The 25,420-nt window shown below is 41.5% G+C and overlaps 1 protein-coding gene across 2 annotated transcripts in view; it reads left to right on the forward strand.

Moving 5' to 3' along the window:
• The first annotated feature begins 12,601 nt into the window (after window positions 1–12,601).
• LOC306845708 (E3 ubiquitin-protein ligase mib1-like) overlaps window positions 12,602–25,420 on the forward strand; it is a 63,202-nt gene continuing 50,383 nt past the window's right edge. For both annotated transcript variants that reach the window (XM_079378655.1, XM_079378656.1), the window contains exons 1-8: window positions 12,602–13,855; window positions 14,320–14,491; window positions 16,931–17,060; window positions 21,174–21,278; window positions 21,864–21,930; window positions 22,852–23,056; window positions 23,477–23,660; window positions 25,223–25,367. In XM_079378655.1, the coding sequence (XP_079234781.1) occupies window positions 13,627–13,855; window positions 14,320–14,491; window positions 16,931–17,060; window positions 21,174–21,278; window positions 21,864–21,930; window positions 22,852–23,056; window positions 23,477–23,660; window positions 25,223–25,367 (1,237 nt within the window). In that variant the 5' untranslated portion in view covers window positions 12,602–13,626. The remainder of the gene's footprint in view (window positions 13,856–14,319; window positions 14,492–16,930; window positions 17,061–21,173; window positions 21,279–21,863; window positions 21,931–22,851; window positions 23,057–23,476; window positions 23,661–25,222; window positions 25,368–25,420) is intronic.

The raw sequence follows: 25,420 nt of genomic DNA on the forward strand, positions 1-25,420 counted from the left end.
AAAAGTCAGTAATAAAAATAAAAGTTTTCATAAATTGGCTTCTGAGTAAAATTTAATATACTGAGCAATAGGTTTGCCAGATTTTTTCAAGAAAAGTTAACATAATTGAAATTTACAGTGAAGTTGCTCCAAACCTGTATGAGTTTATTTTGTCCGTTGAACACAAAAGAACATATTATTCTGAAGGATGTTGGTGACCAAACAGTTGATGGTAGCCATTGATTTGGAAAAAAATACTATGGAAGTCAAAGGCTGTATGGAACATGCTTCAAAATATCTTCTTTTGTGTTCAACAGAGGAAGAAAACTCATACAGGTTTGAAACAACTTGAGGGTGAGTAAATGTTGATGGGTGTTCATTTTTGGGTGATCTATCCCCTTAAAGGTTTGTGAGTTCCTAGCATGAATAAATGTATTTACTGTTACTATTATAGGATCACTGTACTGTTTACTGACTTTTTAAGCTTGAGTTGTTGTTTTGTCATTATTGCTACTATATTTGTTGTTTTCATCATTTGTTGATTTGTCACCATTATTGAAGTTTATGTGTCAAGTTTTGAGGTGTAGAACCTAGGTACAGCAGCGGCAAGAAAACATGAACTTTTTGGAACTGGGTGGTTATCTATAGTGATGTGACAAAACAACCTTTTCGAAACTTCATTAAACCAATTGCTTTGCAAAATGATTCACTGTTGTGAAGCACTTGAGACACTGCACGTTGATTATGCCTGCTGGTCAAAACTGTGAATGCAACAAAAAGATCCATTTTTCAGACTGCAGGACACCTGATGGACTCATATACGCAACTATTAGAAAGGTCGCAAACATTCAGTGATGCTCAGACACAATGCATCAAGAGTTGGAGGGTGTAAACTGTTTGAAAATGATGATAAAGATAAATTGTTCTTATTTTGTAAGCATCGTCTGTTGCTTCTGAAGGGCAGTAGCCTACTAAATGAAAAAAGAAGTTCTTTAAGCAAAATAAGAAACAATTACACATCATCATGCTGTTCATGTAGATGTTTTTGAAATTGCTACTGAGGGGAAGCAAGGCCGCATTCTATCCCCACTACTCTATAAAATTGGCCTAAGGATAAGCATTGAGAAGTTGAAAATCATGCTTGTTAATGACTTTGACTAAACAAGGAGGTAGGGGTTGGGTAGTGTAATCTCTCAGAACAGAGTTGCAGAAGCATATATTAAATACATCTGGAAGGCAGCAGCCATCTTCTAGAAGATTAATAAAATTTGGTAATTACCATCCATTTATACCTATTTACCATCGTGAACCTGACAGCCACATATGCCAATGAGGCCTGGAAGGCATCAGCGAGTATCAACAAGAAGTTTAACATCTTCCAGTAGAGAAGTCTACACCAAATCTTTAAAAAATCTGATATTATATAATAACTAATGTAGAAGTACTTCTAAGGAATGGCACATGCCAAATCCACATCATTGTTGCCCGAAGAAGATTCCAACTGGCTGACCATGTTCTTCGAATGGAGAACAATTAAATCCCGAAGACAACAATGACATGGTTACCTTCCTTTGCCAGACGCTAATGAGGATGCTCATGGAGAGGAACACTTGTTCAAAACTTAAAGGCACTCACCATCAAATGGGGCAGTGCCGAGGAACTTGCCAAACACAAGAAAAGCTGGACAGCACTTGCTGCTGGATACACTACCTAACATGAATAAGGAGCGAGAGAAAGATAAAGATGTCAAAAGCACTCTTTAACATCTGTAATGTGACGTTGTTGATGACCATTATGGGATGTAGATGTAGGCTCCACAACTCAGGCTGAGGTCGCCAAAATGTTCCCTTTGCCTGAAAGAGGAGGTCCTTCCTCTGTAGAATCAACGAAGTGGCTGCCGATAGCACCTGTACCATCCCAGGGAACCACGATTGGTTCTGCCGGAGTGGGGCCAACAGAAGGACCGAGCATTTGTCCTACCTTAATTGACTGATGACTTGAGGAAGCACAGCGATCAGGGGAAAGGCATACAGATACACACTGGGCCATTCATGGGCTAGCATGTCCTGTTCCTTTGAGAAAAATATTGGGCAATTAGAGTTGTCTTCTGAGGTGAAGAAGTCAACCTCTACCTTCCCAAAGACACTGCAGATCATTTAAACCATCTGAGGGTAGAGTTCCCATTCCCCTGTAGACACTCCACCCCGTGACAACATGTCCACTCCCTGGTTTAACCCAGCTGAGTACCTGTCTGATACAGCTGATGAGCCTTCCAAGGGGCCACAGCCCTGACACAGCTGCAGGTTAACTTGAAGTAGATGAATCCCAGATGCCAACCATGGGATGCAATGCAAGCTTTCAGCAAATATTTAGGGCCACACATGGAGCAGGGGGTTGTTACACTGAGCCTCACGCATTTCAAGTAACTGAGAAGCAGTCATGGCCTAATGGTTAGAGAGTTGGATTTGTAACCCAAAGGTCACAGGTTCAAATCTTGGTACCGGCAGGGATTGTAGGTGGGGGAGTGAATAACTAGCACTCTCTTCCTCCCTCAATACCACGACTGAGGTGAGATCCTTGAGCAACGCAACAAACCCCCAACTGCTCCCGAGATGCTACAGCAATATGGCTGCCCACTGTTCCGGTTGTCTGTGTTTACTACTGTGTGGATGTGTTAAAGTCCTCATGAAATAAAAATTGACTTTGTTTACTTTATTAGCTCACATTGCTAGTTATGAGGTGAACAATTAATCTGTGCAAGTTAATCCGCTTAAAAAAATAGTTTGTCTTGGTAATCTTTAATCAAAATCGGAACATTTGCTTCCACTCTGGAATGGCATTCCAACTCTGATGACGTCATTTTGTCGGCTTTGGCAGGATATCCTTAACCACGCCCCTCCAACCGTTATTTGCTATGAGTGAGAAACAGAGAGGAGAAGTGCAAAAATAAAACCACGCCCTCTACTCAATATCCCGTTTCAACTGTAAATACATCACTACACTGAAATAAAGTCGGCAGCAACTTCCCACGGACACGCAGACTTTAAACGCAGAGCACAAATTCTGAGGATGGGTCACCACACTTGGCCACACATCACTTCACTTTCACTTGTGCTCTGACTGAACTCCTTCTGTCTCAGAGGGAACAGGGCTGCAGCCATGCACTTCGTAAAGGTGCGCATTGCCAGAGTCCGAATGGAAGGACTGTATATTGGTAAGTCACCCCTTTGAACGTGAATCTCAAGAATGGTCGGTGATAAGGGGCTATTTGGATATGAATGTAAGCATCCATCTAGGCAAAAGGTTTTTTGTAAAAACTTGACTCACTGAGAGCTGTTGGGACCGTTTCTATAGCGCCCTTCACAAGCAGACACTCTAATTCGGATCCGAGAACATGAGCATCGTTGCCACGCTCGAGATAACTTCCCAAGCCTGACCTGAGCGGTGAGGGGCCTGAGCCATTCTATTGGCAGGTCGTTGCACAAAAGCAGGGAACTGACACTCATTCTGTTGTGAAGAGGAGAAGTGCCTTTTTTGTTATTTGGAAGGCAAGCATGAGACTCCTTGTCTGGCTCTGCTTTGGGCTAAGGCTGTGCGGGCGATGGTGCAGGCTTCGCGGACTGCTGATTCGGTGGGGCCATGTGGTGACTTGAAGTAGCCGTTGAGATGGAGCGCCTGTGCATGAAGGTGGAGCATAGCTTGTGATGGGCTGAGGGAGTCCTGCAGGGCTTGTAGTGAAGGAAACAGCCTTGGTTTCCATCCCAGGGCCATCGGTGGGCAGAGATGTGCAGTAACGGTCTCTTCAAAGGGAAGAAGCTTCTCATAACCTCTTTTTTTTAGCACTGTCAATCGAGGTGAAGACAGCGAAGGTAGAAGAGTTAATGTGGGCTGAGTAGCGCACCACAACTTGGTAAGTTCTTCATGAACGTCCAGAATGAATGGTGCAGGTCTCTGGCAGGTGGCTTGTGGTGCCCTTGCAGGAACCATTCATTGAGGCAGCTGCGGGTAGGGATGGGCGATATATCGCATGCGATATGCATGCGCATCTCGTCAGTAAAGCCGGTTCCTTGATTAGCGCTAAATCTCCATCACCTGTTAGGGAGTAGAACCCGTAGGCTGTGTCCAAATTCAGGGTCTGCATCCTTCGGAGTACTCATTTGAAGGATGTCACGTCACAGCGCCGCGACGAAGGCTGTCCAAATTCGTAGGATCCTTCAAATGTGGCCCACAAATACGTCCTCCTTTTCCCCGAATTGGAAGGATGGGTGTGGTGGATCCTTTCCCGTCCTACCTATCCCATAATTCTTTTCGGCAGAGCGTAATGGCGGACGAAGCGAGCGGTAGCGGAGTGGGAGAGGAGTTTCTCTGACAAAACAAGCTAAAGTTTATGCTTCGGCTCAATGAATTTGTAGGAGAAATTAGTAGAATACTTAAAAACAAATAAAAATAGGCTATAATGGCTTACCTGGATGTGAGTGTCTTGTAGTCTGATATAAAAAACTCTCCGACAACGAGCAAAGAAAGTATTTAATTTATTTAATTGCTTTATTCCTTCTGTAGGGAGTGAAATTTAAGGTTAAAATGAATGTTCTGTAACTTTAAATAAGACGTAGAGGTAATATCGCGAGAACAGAGATCCGCGATTAGGCTCGCGAGAGATAATTGTTTGGCGAGCAGTTGGTGTGAGCGTTGAGAAAGAGTTGACGCGCACTGTGTAATCGGATGTGGCTAATCCATGATGTTCACCTCTACTGTTTAATAAACCAAGTGTTATGACTTCCGAGCTCTCTGTCCTCCTTGGAACAAAGCCAAGAACCCACGAGCCAACGCGCGGTAAGAACTGTGAAGCTCGCATATAGAACCAACGCGCGTTACACTGGTGGCAGCGCTGGTTGGCTTGTTTTGTGGGAACACTTGGTTTTTTCGTATTGAACGATGTGAATATCGCCACCTTAACCTGCAGAGACGTTGATACTATTTTTGTATAGTTTTTTCACACGCTCTTCTTTTTTTTTTTTTTTGCAAGTTCGGATTACGTGCGCTCTCTCTTACACAAAATGGCGGACGACGAAAATGACGCAGCTGCAATACAGGGAGACAGACATGTTGCAGACGCAGTAAACCCACATCTGCCATTTAAAATTGACCTTCCTCATCCTTTTTCGGGTGACGGTACAGAGCCTTTTAGTGCATGGATACAGAGATTTGAAGTTGCACTTAATGTCTCAGCTGTATCCCCTGATAAAGCCAAACTTCTCCCTGCGAAGCTTACTGGCCCGGCATTTGCATATTGGCAGTCTCTCCCAACTGAAGTGAAAGCTGACTATGAGTTAACTAAAGCCAGTTTGACCACTGTTTTTGGCCGTACCACATTTTTGGCCACATTTCAGACGTTTTTGAATGCACGTCCCCGTAAACCACAAGAACCTCTTCAAGTCTATGCTGCTGAGCTCACAAATTTAGTGACTGAAGCATTTCCACAATATGATGTAGCAGCACGGAATTGTGAAATTTTTCGTAGATTTGTGACCGGTTTAGACCCATCGCTTCAACTGAAAATCCATGAGCATGGCGCTGTGACTTTGGACAGTGCTTTGAGAGTAGCCGCTCAATGTGAACGTGCTCAGTTGGCCATCAGTATTGCTAACCCTTCAACTGTTATGCCTGTGATGGTGCATCAACAACCATCAGCTAACACAGTGACAGCAACCCACATCACTGACCTAGCATCAGCCATAGCTGAACTCCGAACTGACTTGCATGTCTTACGTCAGTCTCATCTACGACGGACGGATGAACGCGTGGACCAGCTTTCGCAGCGGATTTCCAGTCTTCAGGACGAGGTGACATCTTCCACACACTCTTCACATCAAACCTGTGCAGCCGTGGACTGCGACATCACAGCACGCCATCGCCAGCCTGGCTTGGATGACCATCATCGTCATCGAGACTGCTGCTGTACTGCACAACATGCACAGAGAGGTCGACAGCGACACCCTCGGGACGAATGTCGTTCTTCACAGCACCACCGTGGACACTCCGAACATGATCAGCCTCCCCCAAGTGATGACATCTCTTATCAAAGACATTGTAGCTGCTCTCATTCTTCCCGTAGTCGTGAGTCACACCCCCCTCACACCACACAATCGGATCAATACATCCCCCACAGATATCGTTATGAGAACTCCAGGTCTGACCGCTCACTTTCACGGGAGCGCCGGCCTCATCTCGATCGTGAACATGGAGCCCATTATGCTCGCTCACCCTCGCCCAGTCCACAGTACAGACATTCCAGTTATCGTAGACATAGTTCTCCATCGCCACCCCCCCATTCCTATAGTTCACAGAGGTATTTTACCTCCCCCACGCGCCATGTACATTTCTCTGAGTCTCACAGAGAGAAAGCCCCTTTCTCACCACAGCGGGGAAACGAGTAGAAGCTGTCATTGGGGACCAAATGCCAGCTTCATCCCCAATAAGGGTCCACTCTGATTCAGTTGCTTATAACTCTACTCCACCCACACCGTTTATTCAAATTGCAGTAGCTGGTGCTGAACTTCATGCTTTGGTAGACACGGGGTCAGGTCTGTCGCTCATTACTGATGACTGTCGTAAATCCATTCCAGCTTTGTCTACTCAACCTATCAGCAAGTCATTTGTTTTAGCGTCATCAGTAACTGGACAGTTACTGGATATACTTGGCTCTGTGACAGCTCCCATACATATTGGGGATGTCACATTTTCCCATGTATTCCATGTAGTACGTACCGCTACTCATCCTTTTCTCATAGGATGGGATTTTCTAATTGAGCACAACGTTACTGTTGACATACCAAATGCACGTTTACAACTATATAATACCTCAGTGCCTCTTTCACCACCCCAGTCACTGATTCCAGTGCAAAGTTCTGCAGTCAATGTCGCTCAGGTGACTGTCCCACCTATGTCAGAGATGGTAATCCCAATTTCTGTCAAAGAGAATGGTGTAGCGGATCCTTTCACTGACACATATGTGGCTATACTGGAACCACAGCCTCCTCCAGTTGTGACCTTAGGCGTCGCTCGAACGCTGACCTCCATTCACAAAGGGAGGGGCATGGTTCGAGTTGTTAACCCGACAAATGAACAAGTCTCTCTTGATGCTGGATGCCCATTAGGTCAGCTTTTCTCAGTCACTGGCGATACACATGATGATTATATGTTAGTCTCAGCCGTGACTACTTCTACAGAAGCTGTCCATCCAATGCCTGAAGTGCATTTGGAGGATACAGAGTTAAATCCTGAAGAACGGGCACAGCTCAAGAACTTGCTGACAGACTTTGCTGACATTTTTAGCTCTCATTCCCATGACTATGGCAAAACTAATTTGATTTCACATAGCATTAATACTGGTGATGCTGCTCCAATAAAATTGCGCCCATATAGAACATCACCGGCTACTCAGGCTGTACTGCAACAAGAGGTGTCAAAGCTTTTGGAACACAACATCATTGAGGAGTCTCATAGTCCATGGTCAGCTCCGGTTGTGCTTGTTCGGAAAAAGGATGGCACACATCGGTTCTGTGTCGATTACAGACGCCTCAATGATGTTACAATTAAAGACTCCCATCCTCTTCCTCGGGTGGATGATACCCTTGACAGGCTTTCTGGAGCTAGAGTGTTTAGCACTATCGATTTGACTGCTGGTTACTGGCAGATACCACTTAACCCGAATGACAAAGAAAAGACTGCTTTCTCTACTGGGACTGGGCTATATCAATTCCGTATGATGCCAATGGGCATCTCCAATGCCCCGCCCAGTTTTCAGCGCTTAATGGAACTTGTGCTTCGGGGTCTGCACTGGAGTGTTTGTTTGATCTACTTAGACGATATTATCGTCTACAGTGCAGATTTCCCTCAACACTTACAGCACTTACGTGAAGTTTTCCAGCGATTCCGTACAGCCGGCCTAAAACTTAAGCCATCGAAGTGTCATCTAGCACTTCCTTCTGTTACTTTTCTGGGCCACCGTGTTTCCAGTGCCGGTGTTGAGCCAGACCCATCTAACATAGATAAGGTTAAGACATGGCCAGTCCCAAAATCAGCCACACAGGTCAGAGCTTTTCTCGGTCTGTGTTCCTATTACCGTCGATTTATTAGACACTTCGCACACACGGCTGAACCCTTGTACCATCTTACACATAAGGGAGTATCATTCTCTTGGTCAGCTGAAGCAAGTGAAGCTTTCAATGTACTGAAACAGGCTCTGACTTCATCGCCAATTATGGTTTTTCCAAATTTTTCAGCTCCTTTCCTCCTTTACACGGATGCTTCCCTTTATTCTGTGGGCTCAGTTCTTTCACAATAGGTGGAAGGAAAAGAGCATGTCGTAGCATATGCCAGTCATGTGCTGTCTGCTTCAGAAAGAAAATGGTCTACTTTCGATCGAGAGTTGTATGCCATTGTGTGGTCAGTTCGCCACTTCCGACACTACCTGGCTTGTCACCCGTTCACTATAATTACGGATCATAAGCCTCTGGTGGGTCTTAAGAAACTTCCTGTAGATCATGACCCTACAGGTAGACGAGCTCGTTGGGCCATAGAATTGGACATCTATGATTGGCGTGTCATTCACCGCGATGGCGCTAAACACCTTAATGCAGACGCCATGTCTAGGCGACCAGACACTACTCCTGTGGAATCTGATAGTTGCTCTCAGGGTGATGTGTCCACCTTTTCGGTAGCAACTCAGACCATGTCAATACCTTTGCAAGCAAAGCCAGTGTCAACCTACACCCAAACATTGAGCATGAATAAAAATGATCTGTTGCCCACACCTACTTTAAGTCACGTAACATCAAATCTCGTTCTAATCCAAGTGGGATGTGATGGAAAAACAAAGGTCGGATTCAGATTTAGTTGTTGTTTTCTCTTGGATAGAAGCAGGGCATAGACCACCCTTATGGAGGCTACGTGATGCTTCCCCATACCTCAGAAAGCTGTGGACGCAGTTTAGTCGCCTCATCATTGACAATGGTGTCTTATGCAGACACCTACGCAACTCTTTTGGTGATAATACCTTGCAGGTGGTCATTCCTACAGCACTGATTCCTGAAATACTCAGCCATGTCCATGGACACCCATCAGTGGGTCACTATGGTCTGACCAAAACATTGGATAGAGCAACGCGGTCCTTTTACTGGCCTTATATGTCTAAAGACATCGCCAGACATTGCTCCCAATGTACAGCTTGCCAGTCGCGGCGTTCTCCTGTGCCCCGACCACAGGCGCCACTCATTCCTATCTCTCCTGATCGTCCATTCCAAATAGTGGCCGCAGACATAACAGAGTTGCCTATTTCAACCAAAGGTAACCGCTATGTACTAGTAATGATGGACCTGTACACCAAGTTTGTCAATCTCTATCCATTAAAAGATCAGACAGCTGTCTCAGTGGCAGGTTGCATCTTTGACCACTACATTCCACAGCATGGTGTTCCTGAGGCCCTACACTCGGATCAGGGCAGACAGTTTGAATCTGACCTCATAAAGCACCTTTGTAACTTGTTGTCAATCAAGAAGCTCCGGACGTCCCCATATCATGCTCAGTGTGACGGTGCAGTTGAACGCTTTAATCGCACTCTAAAAGATGAACTTTCCAAACATCTTTTTGATTCTGGTACAGAGTGGGATGAGCACCTCCTGCAGGTTGCATTGGCTTACAACACCACTAAGCACACAAGCACAGGATTGACACCCTTCTTTCTGGCTCATGGCCGGGAAGCCCGCGTTCCCTTGAACACACTACTTCAGGACAATAACGCTTCCAGTTCAGCAACAGCGGGCACACCAGCAGCATATGCGAATAAATTGCGTAAGAGACTGACCTGTGCTTATCGTGCTGCCACTGCTTTCCGGGACAAGGCTCAAGACCAACAACGCCTGAACTATGATCGTCATTTGAAATACACTCCGTATAACAGTGGTGACATGGTTTTAGTGGATGATCCTGCCCACCGCCACAACAAACTGTATCCACGTTGGGTGGGCCCGTATGAGGTTTTGCGACCAATATGCCCCTTTGGTAGTTCCACCCCTGTTAACTTTGAAGTGAGAGACGCCTCTCGACCTCATGCAAAAGCAAAAATCATTCATTACAATCGCATGAAACCGTACATTACTGACCCAAAGAACACCCATACCCATACCTCCCCTTCTTCCCCTGTTCAACCGAACACTCTGACCACTTTGTCTGGACTCCTCCCACCCCACATTACACCTGTGCCACCGGGATTTCCCGCACCTCAGGTTCCATTGGAACCACCACGGTTGTCTCACCCCCAATTGCAACCGCCTGGAACCCTACAACCTTCCTGCCCTATGGAAAATGTGCAGGGCTCGAACTCTGGACTGTTGATTCCAACACTGGGCACACCTGAAGCTGGACTGTCAACAGGTGTTTCTGAAGCACCTGATACTCCAGTGTCCACTCGGAACGTCCTTCCCAGGACACGTCGATTGCCTTCCCGTTTGAAGGATTTTGCACTTTATTGATTTTCTGAATGTTCACTGTACTTGTTTTACGTACGGGGTTAATGTATGTCACAAAAGGGAATGTTAATGCAGAGTTTCTTGAAATACTGCTTCCTTATGGGCCTATGTGATTTATATCGTTTTTTTTGGTAAACATGTTTTGTAAATTTTGGCCCCTTTTGATACAGATTTTTGGGTAATGTGTTTTCAATGTTACAGATGTATACATTTTGTTTGGTGCTATATTAGTATACGGGTTGTGTTATAGAAATGAGGACATTTCTTTTTGGGTAAGGGAGTATTATGTAGGGAGTGAAATTTAAGGTTAAAATGAATGTTCTGTAACTTTAAATAAGACGTAGAGGTAATATCGCGAGAACAGAGATCCGCGATTAGGCTCGCGAGAGATAATTGTTTGGCGAGCAGTTGGTGTGAGCGTTGAGAAAGAGTTGACACGCACTGTGTAATCGGATGTGGCTAATCCATGATGTTCACCTCTACTGTTTAATAAACCAAGTGTTATGACTTCCGAGCTCTCTGTCCTCCTTGGAACAAAGCCAAGAACCCACGAGCCAACGCGCGGTAAGAACTGTGAAGCTCGCATATAGAACCAACGCGCGTTACACTTCCAAAAGAATTAAAATGAGGAGAATAACTCTTTGTTTGTCCATTTTCCCGCTTCTTGCTTGGCGCTGTCACGGTTGCTAGGCGACAGGATATGAGCAACGGGTAAGGGAGGGAACTGAAAGAAGGGTAGGCTGTCCAAATTCACAAACACCGACTTCCGGGTTTTGCGGACGTCGGAGGATCCCTCCTCCTTCAACCGGGTAGGAAGGATCCTAAGGAGGATGCAGACCCTGAATTTGGACACAGCCGTAGTTCACTGACAAGCTACGCAATTTGCGTTCATTGTCGAAGGCGATATATCTGCAATAATGAAAGCGATATTGCGTAGCTTGTCAGTGAACTACGGCTCCGTGTATTAAATGCCGCTCCATTTGAAAACAGGTGATGGAGATTTAGCGCTAATCAAGGAACCGGCTTTACTGACGAGATGCGCATGCAACCAGATGCGATATATCGCCCATCCCTAGCTGCGGGCAGGCTCTTATGGGGCTGACCATTCTAAGCCAAGCTCTTCAAAGGCCTTTGAGAGGATGTGGTTGAGCTTGCTGTCCACACTGGGCCTGACATCACCTGGTTCTCTTGGCAGAAGAGGCCAGGGTCCTCCATGGAGCACAACCATTCCTCCAAATCAGAAGCCATCAGAAACATCCTCCTTGGATCGTCAAAAAGAGACCAGACTGCTCGCTCCTGATGAGGGGCACTGATCTACATGGGAGAAGAGAACTAGGGAATCCTCTCACTGTGGGGAAGAATGAGGCATGTGGGATGTGGGCTGGCGTGAACTCACTCGGACCCGTCTGCTCAGTCCTCTGACTCCGACCATGTTTTGTCTCCTAGGAGGAAGGAAATAGGAGCAAGGGGCGGGGCTACTTATGCTCAATAACAACAGTCCATCCCAGCGTAGAAGCAGTCCAGACCCAGAAAGGGAAAAATAAGGTGAATAAAAAATAAATAAAAAAAGACAGACAATAAGATTGAGGTCCTCTACAGAACCTTTTCACAACTTTTATTACTTTGAGAAGAATTGGAGGTCCAAGCCTTCAGAAATTAAACATAAATAAATATACAACAACATTTTTTAACTGAATCTTTATAATCTTTATTCATTATTAATAATTACTTATAACATAAAACCTGACCTAGCACTCACCTATTCTATTCTATTGTTGCTATGTTTACTGTGCTAGACTTTTCACAGGCAGCACTTGTATACTGTTGCTCTCTTGGTCTGACTGCTTTTATTATTCTCCTCATTTGGATAAAAGCTTCTACTAAATGATTAAATGTAAATAAAATTTTTTGAGTATGTATGTATGTGTATGCAATGTATATGTGTACAATTAATGACAAATTTTGAGATACATAGAAAAGAATCAGATGCTAATGCAGCCAGATTCCACAAAATATTTAGTGTCTGGGCTCTGCTCACTTTAAATCCTGGCGTGACGTCATTTTACGCCAGTTCGCTTGGATCCCAAACCTCCACCTCCACTGGCTGCAGCTCTGATTGACAATAATGGCGACGCGTTCGTCTTGAGTTGCACCTCAATGAAACATTTCTGAAGACCGCATTTTCAACAATTATTTGATATTACCTGGGCTTAAAGGTCGGCTTTAAGGATATATTTCAGAAATCATCTCCGAATCTCTTTTGGCAAGGAAATATTAAGTCCTGCTGGTGGGATTCTTGGGAAAGCACTAACAAAGGTCTCCGCATCCGTGGCTGCTGTTTACAGACCCGTGCGGGCACGAAGAACTGCGATTACTTCATCTGCAGCCATTCATTCAGATATTACACTGCCATTTATTAAAAACCGGGACGCTTTGCTGAAACTGGCTTAGTTGCACTTCAAGCTGAACTGCTTTTTTGCAGAAGCTTTTCTCGGACAACAGCTCGCAGATATTCACGCGAAGTTGGAGCATCTGTTGAACGCGCAGCAAAGTTTTTTTTTTTATTTTACCATTTTTACATCTCGCGATAAAAACGACGGTTGTTTTTTCTACATCGAAAGTTTTTGTTGCTATTTTGCTAACGTCAAATTAAATAACAGCTTACAACTTTAGGAAGGCTAGCTATAGCTGGTTAGCCTAGACTTGCTAACTGGCCTTTGCTAAAAACCAGCCTTTAGAGACTGAATGTAACGTTTGACAAATTTACCACAAAACTGTGTCCAGAATAAATGATAATTGAGTTACAACCTAAATTTGCTAACTCTTCTCCGAAAGAGCTATTTCACGAAAACGATTTAACGTTACATTTATTTGTTGCTAACTTGCACAGTTCGTAAGAACTTAAGTTATATTCTGTCGTCAGGATATCAATAGACAGGTTAATTGTATAACTTAAGAAAACTAGGTCATCCTTTAACTTGTCCATACTGCTAAACTGACCTCCTTCGCTTGACCCAGATGTAAGACAAGACGTTAAAGGTTCATTTAAAACCTCACGTTTTCTGAGCTGGCTTGACGGCTAGCTAAAAGTATATTTTGTTGCAACATTTGCTCATAAATGACTACCGGTAGGAATAACAGAGTCATGATGGAAGGAGTTGGTGCTCGAGTTATCCGCGGGCCTGACTGGAAGTGGGGTAAACAGGACGGAGGAGAAGGGCACGTCGGCACCGTCAGGAGTTTTGAGAGCCCAGAGGAGGTGGTGGTAGTGTGGGATAACGGCACCGCCGCCAATTACCGCTGCTCCGGAGCTTATGATGTGAGGATTTTAGACAGTGCGCCCACAGGTGAGACTCTAGTATCTGTGCATCTGTCTCCTGATCTAAACAAGAGAAAATTACCTTTAAAGTTCTTAGCAATGCATATTATTAATCAAAAATTTAATTTTGATATATTTATGGTGGGAAATTCTCAAAATATCTTCATGGAACATGATCTTTACTTAATATCTTAATGATTTTTGGCAAAAGAAAAATTTATAATTTTGATCCATACAATGTATTTTTGGCTATTGCTACAAAAAAACCCTGTGCTACTTATGACTGGTTTTGTGGTCCAGGGTCACATATGTGTATGAGTATATCCATCTATCTATGTATCTATCTGTAAATATCTATCTGTCTATTATATATATATATATATATATATAGAGAGAGAGAGAGAGAGAGAGCGAAAGAGAGCAAACTTTAGTTGAAGCAATGCAGGTGGATGTCAGAGCCTATGTCATATGCGTGTAATTACCATGTTACAGGAATCAAGCATGACGGCACCATGTGTGACACCTGTCGGCAGCAGCCCATCATTGGGATCCGATGGAAATGTGCGGAGTGCACCAACTATGACCTCTGCACCACCTGTTACCATGGTGATAAGCACCACCTGCGCCACAGGTTCTACCGCATCACCACTCCTGGTAGCGAGAGGTGAGTTCTCTCCCTGTGGTCTTGACTCCTTGGCATTATTCCCTCTGTGGGTAAGGTAGTTCTCTGGCCAGTTTCAGACCCATCATGCAACATATCCTTCAGTTGTAGGCTGTTGTTGCCTGGCGACAGGTAGACCACTCCTCCGCTGCCTGGAGTTTAGTGGGAATACTAGCCTTTAATAGTACAGAGCAGTTTGCATAGACATAAATTGCCCACATTGATGGACCAACTATGTGTAAATACAAGCTACTTTAGATTTGAATTGCATAGTGCATGACTTTAAAGCTGGCCCACTGGTCTTGTTTTATTTGGTTTTTAAATTTAGGGATATTGTACTCTATCTGTCATGGCTACCTGTGCCTAGTTTGTACAAATATTTTAATTTAAATGTGGTTTTTAGCAATTCATGATCTTTATTTTGCGCTGTTTTTTGTTTCTCAAAGCAACATTGCTTATTTATTTCTGTTCTGTACTTAAAGGATTAATGGATAGCCTTCTTTTTCTATAGTATCTTATGACTGTAATGGATAAATCAAGTGAGAAAAATAAGTGTATGATGCAAATGAAATCTGGTTAAATTTCTTTTGAACAACAGGACCCTAGTTTCTTGCATGCTTGTTTGGTTTTTTAGCATGTTCTTGTTTCCTCTTGCTCCAGTCAGTTGAATTTGTCAGTGATACAACTTGTTTGGTGGAGGTGATGTATGTGAACTAACTGGCCCCCTTTTGTGTGATCTACAAGTTACTTTATATTAAGCCTAATTATTGGCTGTTGGATAGCAATATAATTAGCAATTGACCTTATTATGGCAGATAAATGACTGACAGCCCAGATAACCAGTCAAATTGATGCCCTGATGAGCCTTGTTATTATCCACAGTTTTGTTCATCAAACTTGTTAACTAATATTAGGGTAAAAACGTGTTATGGCAGAGAGGCTAATGAATAGAGTTGCATTCATTTTGTTCCTGAAACAAGCCAGTAATCTTGAATAATGCAAGCGTTGGTTCAGACTCTGCGGTAGACCACATGAGCAAATAAACTTGGAAATTTTGAATAATCATCCAGAAGCAAAATATCTCCCTGTTTGCTCAAAGAAAAGGAATAGTAGAATGCTGCAGTATGGTGTATGTTTTTAGGAAGGGGAATAATTGTTTAAAATAGTGCTTGTTCCTTTTGACACTGATACACTTCTTTGTTTCGTCTTCTCTAGTAAATACAGAGGCTGCATATATTCAGCCAAAGTTAACTTTATTTAAAGACCCAACATCAAGGTTCATTGAATTGTCTATAGGCTGAAAGTCTGTTGTGATCATAAAAGAGGAAATATGTGCTCTTCTATTTCTGCTTAGTATGATCTGTGGTTAATGTGGGTCTGACCAAAATATATTAGACATGTTTACTAGTTGCCAGACAGATGTTTTAGTATATTCTATAACATATAGATGAATTGGTAATACAGCTGGTCTTGTTTACCTAGTAAACTTTCTTGCACGGAATATGAAAATAGAGCTGCTGTTTTGTTTTTAGAGTTGCGTTCTATTCCTTTTTACAGGCTTGAGTAACGTCTCTTTCACTGTCTCCATATGGTAAGGCTATTAAGAAGTCTAGCAGTTGTTTAGACGTCTCTCGTGGCAGCCACCCATAACTGCCCTCAACATGAGCTCAAAGAAACAATAGGTCAGCTCAACAGCTGGTCTCCTTTCATCTAAGTGTGACTCTATTTCCCTTGTGAGAATTAGTGAAGTACAACACACAAAGACAGTGACGAAGCCCGGCCTTTTTCGCTGAGTGTTCCCCTTGGCAGCTGCTGTCTCCTGCTGTGGTTTCCAGCTGCTTTAGGGTACACATGATCATTTTATGCACAATTCTTTTATTTTTATTTTAGTATTTAAATAGTATTTTAGCATTTATTTATATACTATTTAGTGTTTTAAAGATTAACAGAAGTTTGGAATCTCAAACACAGCCTGCATAACCTACATATGTTTTGGGAATGTCATGTTTTGTATTGAGATAAGCAGTTAGTTGGGGGCACACAGAGAAGAGAAATGAGCACATGTCAGCAAAGCTGGAGGATCAGAAACTAACTGCTGTGGTTCAGCATGGGGCAGCTTCCAGATGGGAGACAAGCTTCTCCTCGAGAAACAAACAATAAGCGATTAAAAAAAAAAAAAAAGATCCAGGATTATCCCTTTTTATTCTGCTGGTTATTCGTAACCTTCGAGATTCAAAGAAAATGGAGCTAAACAATATAAATTATGACAAGCCTACAGAGGCATCTTGTTTGTTAGCTAGAGCATTTCAGGAAGTTACTTCTCCACCTCTAATATTTAGCAATAAATGACTTTCTTTTTGAAAAGCTTATACTTTTATATTCCAAAGCATATCATCTGACATTGCTTTTGGATTTGTAGCATACTTTTATGTGTTTGCACAGAGTTCTTTTGGAATCTCGACGCAAGTCAAAGAAGATCACCGCCCGGGGCATCTTTGCAGGAGGACGGGTGGTGCGAGGAGTGGATTGGCAGTGGGAGGATCAGGATGGCGGGAATGCAAGAAGAGGGAAGGTAATGCCTCAACATGTTTGGTTATGCTCGCTTTTCTTTACTCATCATTTATTAGATGAAAAACACTCCCCCGTCACGTAGATACAGCTATTTTATGCTCTTTCATGTTCACTGAAGCAAAATTAGATGGCGCCAAGGCATTATTATTTTACATGTATTCATTTAACTTGCATTCAACTTACATCATGCATCAGGGTTGGGTATCGTTTTTTTTTTTTTTTTTCAATACCTGTGCCAAATCAATACTTTTAAAATGGTACCGGTGCCTGAACCGATACTTATAAAAAAAAAATATTTTTTTTTTTTTAAATGACCAATTAATAATTGGTTTGGCCATTAGCACTAAACACATGATGTCTTTTTCATTCATACTGGACGCCAGAGGGCGCCCTCACACAAAAAATCCACATATTCAGTCACAGAAGTAGCAGAACTCTTGAAGCTCCAGGAAATCCCCAATATGGACAAAGGCATTGCTATCACTGTAACTGAATAAACAGAAAATATAAACATTTCGAATGATAAAACAGTCGACTGCGACAATGTATAGTTTATCGGTTTTATTCAAGCCATCTCTGGTATTTTCATAAAAATTAAATATATTTATAATCCATTGCTAATCAATGTGTTAGTAGTCTATGGAACATTTTCTTCCTGCTTCTGTGACAAGAAGCTACATCAGATCACAAAAGTTGTGGACTAAAAAGTTTAAGATGTTGATTTCGGTTATTTTTCCCAACCGACGCTCATTAACTGGTTATTAACCGTTAACCGACAAGATTATTTGAAATTAGAACTGAATTAAATTAGAATAAGTGTCTGTGCCCCGTTAAAAATACTAACATTTGTTTTCCGGGGATTAATTTTACATGCGCATCAAGTGATTGCTCCAGCGCCACATGCGCGCACACAGTTAAGCATTGCTACCTTGACAATGCAGCCTGTTCATTATAATTCTAAAAAACAATCAGTGAAACGTATGGGGAAAAAACACACTGCTCAGTTTAAATATGTAGTAAAATCTGTGCCGTTAAGCGTTATCACCGTACCGCCGTGAAGTTATGCAAAACATTTTGTTTTACGTGGATATTGGAACGCGACTGAAGTAGGCCTACATAAAACGTAAATAATATTTTGACATTCAAATACATCGCGAATACGGAAACATTTGATTTTGTGTCGAACGAGAGACCCAACGTTGGTTTCGGTTTCGTTTTAGCCTAAATTAATTTGTTTTGGTTTGTCGTTTATATAGCTATAGCTTCTTACATTTTTAATTCTTGATCTTTTCTAAATAGCCTACTGTTAATTGAAAGGATTTGTTGTGGAGTGAGGGGAACTAAAATAGCCTAGCTATGTTTACATTGTTTATTATTGTAATTCGCGTCGGCCTATTTCTGAATGAAATAATAAAATGCAACTTATGTTTTTCTCTCTCTATCTAAAAATTTTTATTTTTTTATACGCATAGCTTATTTTAACCGTGCAGCAAACTTTTAAAAATATTTTGATAAATTACTGAAAAAATCAATAAATAGGCTAAACAAATAAATAAATAAACAAGTGACTTTAAACCGTTTAACTGATTGTATTAATCGGTCAAAATTCTTATCGGTCGGTTAACGAATAAATGGTTAAAATGAACATCCTTAATTCACGCGCTCCTCAGATGCTCTCATTTCCCGAGTTGTGCTTTTAAGTCGAAAACAGCACACTCGCGTTACTACAAAGATTTGTTGGACTTGTATTATTAGAGCATTCCGACTTGAGTTCACGTGCATTTTCTCAGTCGGGAAATAATTTTTTTTACGTGCGGTGCCGGTGATGATGCTTCTTACGTTCGTTTCGGAGAAACAAAGGACAAATATTTCAATCGATCGCTCAGGCGTGGCCCCGAAATGAGGCACCGAAATCTGCATTCTGATTCGGTTCTAGTACATACCGGTTATATTGGTATCGGTGCCATATTGGTACCGGGTTTCGGTACCCAACCCTAAACATAAGTGATCCATCCTACATTAGCAGTAACTTGAAAAGTGCTATGAAACAAAGTTGCAGAATTGCACAAAAAAGTAACTGTGAAAGTGTCCTTGTAACCAAATTACATACAAACTTTTTAAAGATACATTATTATAAACTGGTATTGTTAAAAATATAATAAATGTAGCATTATAATTAAAAATAGGGCCTACACCACAAGTGCAAAGACTGCTGGTTTGATTCCAGTTTTTACACTTTTGATGCAAAGCCCCAATTATGCGACATTCAAATAAATTAAAATGATTTTCCAGTTATTGACACACTTCTTGTGCAGTTTAAAAGCAATTGAAAAAGTGTTTACCCTACTTATAGTCCCTGTTTTTTGGTCTGTTCAGTGATATCTGAATAGACTAGATGCCTATTCAACGCGAGTTTTGAGCAGTATATAGTAGCTCTTGTTGTTTGTCGTTTCTCCGATCACAAATGCAGACATGGTAATGTTAACAAGACAGTATGGCCTGGTTTCACAGACAGGGCTCAGACTAAGGCAGGATTAGGCCATAGTTTAATTAGAACATTTAAGTAATTTTTATAAACGTGCCTTAGAAAAATACATTACTGGTATGCATCTTGAGACAAAACAAAGGCAGCGATATATTTTAAGATCAATCAGTGTAAGTTTCTTTCAGTTTAAACAGCTCAGACTTAGATTTTAGTCTGGGACTAGGTTTAAACCTTGTCTGTGAAACCGGGGGAAAAAGTAATTATGTCCCCACTGGATGCAACAAATGCCTTGTTTATAATGGATTTGATTGTTTTTGTTTCGTCACGCCGGGACACGGCATCACAATACGATAAGGGACGTAACATTTCCATTACATGTTTGAGGTATTCGGCCAATCACAACGCACTGGATAGTTGGCCAATCAGAGCAGACCTCGCTTCTCAGAACGATGAGCTTTGTTAAAATCGACGCGTTTCAGAAAGGCAGAGCATAGAGGAGCAACAATAATGTACACAGTATGTGGAAAATAATGTTGTTTGAACCTTAAACCACATAAAGACATTGCATTACACCAAATACACAAAATAATGTTATTTTTTAGCAACGTCATATGCCCCCTTTAAATATATGTAAATGTTGTCCTACTAAGAAACTATATTTGTATACTTTTAAGGCAGTTCGCTGCTCTCTAATCTTTCCCATAAGTTCAAAACCGATATTTTTAATGCCATGAAGTCAGAGGGTACTAAAGTCAGCTATTCACTTGGTCTTTGAATGATCTGATATTTCAGGCCACTCCGGTTAAGTGTATTTAAAGAGTGCTTTCAAGCACACTTCTTTCAGAGAGAGTGCCTACTTCAACCTAAACATTGAGTTTGACCGCTGAATCCACCATTCGTAATGAAAGCAGCATTCTGCCACTCCGATTGGCGTGTCTGGTGGTGAAAACATTCACTCTCTTGGGACTCTCAGTGTGCTTGCTGCTTGCTTCAGTGTTTTTAACTTTACAAATTGCTAATCTTGTTTATTGTATGACTGAAATTACATATGGTACATTGTTGTAGAGGAAATCTTAACATGTTGGACACCGGATTATTAACACGGTTGATCTTTGAATTGTTGTTACTGTTGTTTCAAGCTGAAAGCTTAAAGTTGGCATGAAATGAAAATTCACTTTCAGTTAATCTAAATTAATTTTATAAATGCAGCTTAATGTAAACAATCCTTTTGTGCGTATGTTTCCATTTTAAAAAAGTTTTCACCTCGTATTGTTTACTTTAATTGTCATAATGGAAGCTTCTTGTAAAAACATCAGACTCTGGTGACGTATGCAAGACTTTTCAAGTTTAGTTAACTTAAACCTTCCAAGCTTACATTCACCTGCCTCCACTTTTGCTATCTGTTACTACCGTTTCATCTAGAATTTAAAGTCCAAGACAAGCCACTGCAAATAACTATGTAAGCATCATTCAGTGGCAAACTTTATTTATACGTTTATTTTGCAAAGGACTGACCTTTAAGATGTTAATTACAGTCTTTACAATACTAGTTTCACACAAGGTTTATTGGGATGTCCTGGATCAGTTCCTCTTCTCTGTGGCCTCCCTCACCATCCTCCTATGTTTCAGGTGACGGAGATCCAGGACTGGAGTGCTGCTAGCCCCCACAGCGCAGCCTACGTCCTCTGGGACAACGGGGCCAAGAACCTCTACCGAGTGGGATTCGAGGGCATGGTGAGCCACCCCCATCACTCTACACATATACAAAAGACTGCAGTTAACTGGCCTTTGTGTTGCTACCCACCCCCTTTCTACACGCACTGCACCACACACAGACAAGTCATCCCATGAGCTGGTCTTCTTTATAAGAGCCATGTGCAGGGCAGCCATTGTGAGGGGCAGCTGGATGAGCTATCTGCATGATAAAAGAAATCTGTTCTCTTTCTGTCTCTTCACAAGAGAGCGAGCTTCAACATGAAGACCAAAGGCAAAGAGAGCAGGGGGTGTGGTCTGCAGAAAAGCGTGCCTCAGTTATTGAAGTGCTGGGCTGTTCATTCATTGGCTGTTAGACTTTCTGCGACGTCTGAATTTCAGCCAATCATTTTGTGGTTGGGCAACGGCTTTTGTCTGTGATTGCAATATATCCGGAGGGTGTGCGCAGCCATCTGCCACTGGAATTATTAATTAGATTTGGATAAAGAGGAGGAAATACAGACAACTGTATCAGAGACTGTTGCAATGTTTTGTGGTTAGGGATTCAAAAATATATATATTTTTAACTAAACTGTTGTGATTAATTGTCTTTTTTTTCTTTTTTAGTCTGATTTGAAGTGTGTGCAAGATGCCAAAGGAGGCACTTTTTACAGAGACCACTGTCCAGTGTTGGGTAAGCTTTCCAGATGTGTCATATTAGTAGGCTAACATGAATATATTTGAGTTCTAAATGGGTTTAAGCCTCGTAGGTCAAGTGAAGTCCTCTATTGCATCTTAATTGTATGAGTGTATTGTATGAGATGCCTCCACTAGGTGTCAGCACTAGATGGTATGGCGAGGCTGATCTTCAAATATGCATAGCTACAGTGACACATTCCTGTTTAAAAGCTCTTTTGGCCCCAGTCCATAATTGACTCCTTGCTATCCAAGCCAATACCGTTAGGTTCTATGCAAGAATGGTCAACTTAAATTAATTACTCTTGAAACCTTAAGAAACGGTCCCACAAAGTACAACGTCTTGTGCTTTACAATTTAGAGGGTCCCTACGCAGTGTTTACTGCACCATACTCACTGAGCAAGGGTTATCTGTTGAAGTTCACTTAACTCTAACAAAAGTCATTTGAAATGCACTGTAATGCATACAAAGCTTAAGTAAAGTATATTGAGGGGGTTGGTGTATGATATAAATATATACAACGTAAATTTATGTTTTCAAGGTTTTTGAAATTTAAGTACTGGTGAACCCTTGGAAACAGTTGTTTATGAATTTTTTCCAAGGCAATATATGAAACCAGGCCTGACAGTAAGGACTCGTTTTTAAGTCTTGTCAGTTTAAACAATCAAGCAATGTTCAATCCTTCAAGTCCGAAAAGAAGCAAAAGAAAATTCAGCTTGGTACTCACACAACACGTGACACGTTCTCTTTCTTGTCGTCTTGCGCCATTGCTTGTTTGTTCTTATTTTATTACTGAGTGTTTGCATTTAAAAATGGTTAGCGCAATAGAATATGTTGTTCTCAAGATGATAATGATCATGAGATGTCCTTCTATTGCTCTCTAGATCATCTCAATTTTTAACCTGTGACTTTCTGTAGGTGAGCAGAATGGAAACAGGAACCCAGGAGGCCTGCAGATTGGAGACTTGGTCAACATTGATTTGGACCTGGAGATCGTTCAGTCGCTGCAGCATGGTCACGGAGGCTGGACTGATGGCATGTTTGAAACGCTCACCACCACAGGCACTGTGTGCGGCATTGACGAAGACCATGACATTGTTGTGCAGTATCCTAGTGGAAACAGGTCAGTCACACTTTATATATTATCATAAATGTTTTTTTGTCTTTCACTGCACAACAGTCACAGTCTTCACAATTATGACAAATCCTTATACATATTAATTATTAATACTGATTAATAGAATGTACATAAAAATTTTTTACTTTGGAAATAAACAGTCTACAATCCAAAAGAAGCTGTGTTTCTGAATTGTTAAATCAGTGTATCAAGATTTAAATTGATATTACATAAGACCATAACATTCCCATTAGTCCTTTTAGTAGCATGAAACTGCTTAAACAAAATCACAAAGCAAGCAGTATTTATATACAATATTTATTTGAAATAATATATTTTTTTTTTTTTCAAATTTAACTACTGTTGTTGAAGATTTGTGACTTAACCTTTGTGCTGAAATGAACAGAATTGTTCTGTGTGTGTTAGGTGGACATTTAACCCAGCGGTGCTCACAAAGGCAAACGTTGTACGTAGTGGAGAGGTGGCGGCTGGTGCTGAGGGAGGCAGTTCTCAGTTCATGGTGGGAGACTTGGTCCAGATCTGCTATGACATTGACCGCATCAAACTACTCCAGAGAGGACATGGAGAGTGGGCTGAAGCTATGCTGCCAGTGAGCATCACCTACCTCATCCTTAAAAGGATAGTTCATCCAAAAATGAAAATTCTGTTGTCATTTACTTATCGTCATGTTCAAATCTATGTGGCTACACATTTTAAAAAACAAAAAAAAAATCCACTTCTATACTTTCTAGATATTTATAGCCATTCTGCTAACTATAAGTATCTTTGCAACTCCGTATGAACTTACTTTGATTAATTTGCAAATACATATCAACTAATTCTCATTAGAGTATTAGTAAACTGTTTGTTTAGGGTATAATGTCTGCTGGGCACCATCAAAATAAAGTGTTGGCATATATTAAGTAGACAGTCTGCTAATACTCTAATGGCTGCTAGTTGACGTGCAAAATTTCAAAGCCGCTAGTTATTAGAATGTCTAAAGTGGACTATCAAAGTGAAGTGTCACCACATATGTCTTTATAATAGAGGTCAACAGTTCCCAAAACTGTTTGGTTACCAACATTGTTCAAAATATCTTTTTAGACTGTTCTGCAGAAGAAAGTAGTACAGATTTGGATCTAGTGGAAATTTAAATAAATGATGACAGAATTAAATTTTTTGGCTGAACTATCCCTTTAATGATTACATGACACCATTTCTGTGAATGATTAGATGAATATTACACTTTGGCTGTTATACCAACATGGATATTTGAATTTATTTTATTTTGTAAGAGAGCAGACTGAAAAAATAATAAGAGAACGGGGGGTGGGGGGGTGGTTCGGGTTTAAAGCGGTTTCGCACATATGGTTACCATTGCGACACTAAGCACTAGGCCAGAGCTCTGTAATGATTTTGTTATTTTATAGTACAGTGTAATGGATTTATCTAATCAAATAATTGCTTTTTTCCATACTGAGACATCTGGCTCTAGCCTGCACAAGAAAATCTAGACTAATCAACAGCTTTTTCAGTTGTCTCAATATGCAGGACTGACTTCCAGAGCTCCAGATTAAAAAGACATTTACTTTTTCAAAACGTGTTAAATTTCTCTGTTTTGGCTGCAAATAAAAACCAATAAAACCAGTCATTGATGAGACCCCATCTTTGTTATAAAGACCCAGTGTGCTTGAGTTTAAAGAGACCTGATGAGGATTCACTTGCAACCAATAGCACAGTTGTTTTATTTTATCTACAGGCTGTTTCCAGCAGCTCTGCCTCCTAAAGCGGTGGATGAGATTCTAAGAGTGGCATTGAGTCTGTGTGATTGGTTTATATTTCTGGGATCTCCCTCTTTTTGATGTCCTCAATGGACAAATCTTAACAGAATTCCAATGGCTTCAGTTATGAGCAGTATAGATGAGATATGGTCCAATCTCAATTTTAAAAGCCAGACCTTACACTTATTGATTTTTCTCCTCCGACCACCACATCTCTCTCTCTCCCTCCACCGTACTTAGGATGTACCTGTGTGTAATATGAAGTTTTCACACAAACTTGTCTAGCATTCCAGCAGTTTCAGAGCTTAGAGGAAAGGAAAATGGATTAAATGCAATAGAACTCATTTTAGGACAGTCACACACTCTTATGCCCATGTTTTCTCTTGTGCAGACCCTTGGAAAGGTGGGAAGAGTGCAGCAGATTTACTCTGACAGTGACCTCAAAGTTGAGGTTTGCGGGACATCCTGGACATACAATCCAGCCGCTGTCACTAAAGTGGCTCCTGCTGGAGCTGCTGTTACTAATGCTTCTGGAGGTAATACACACACACACAGGTATAGGTGGTTTATGGGGATAGCGGTTTTTATA

Source organism: Barbus barbus, assembly GCF_936440315.1.
Source record: "Barbus barbus genome assembly, chromosome: 26".
NCBI classification, from domain to species: Eukaryota; Metazoa; Chordata; class Actinopteri; order Cypriniformes; family Cyprinidae; genus Barbus; species Barbus barbus.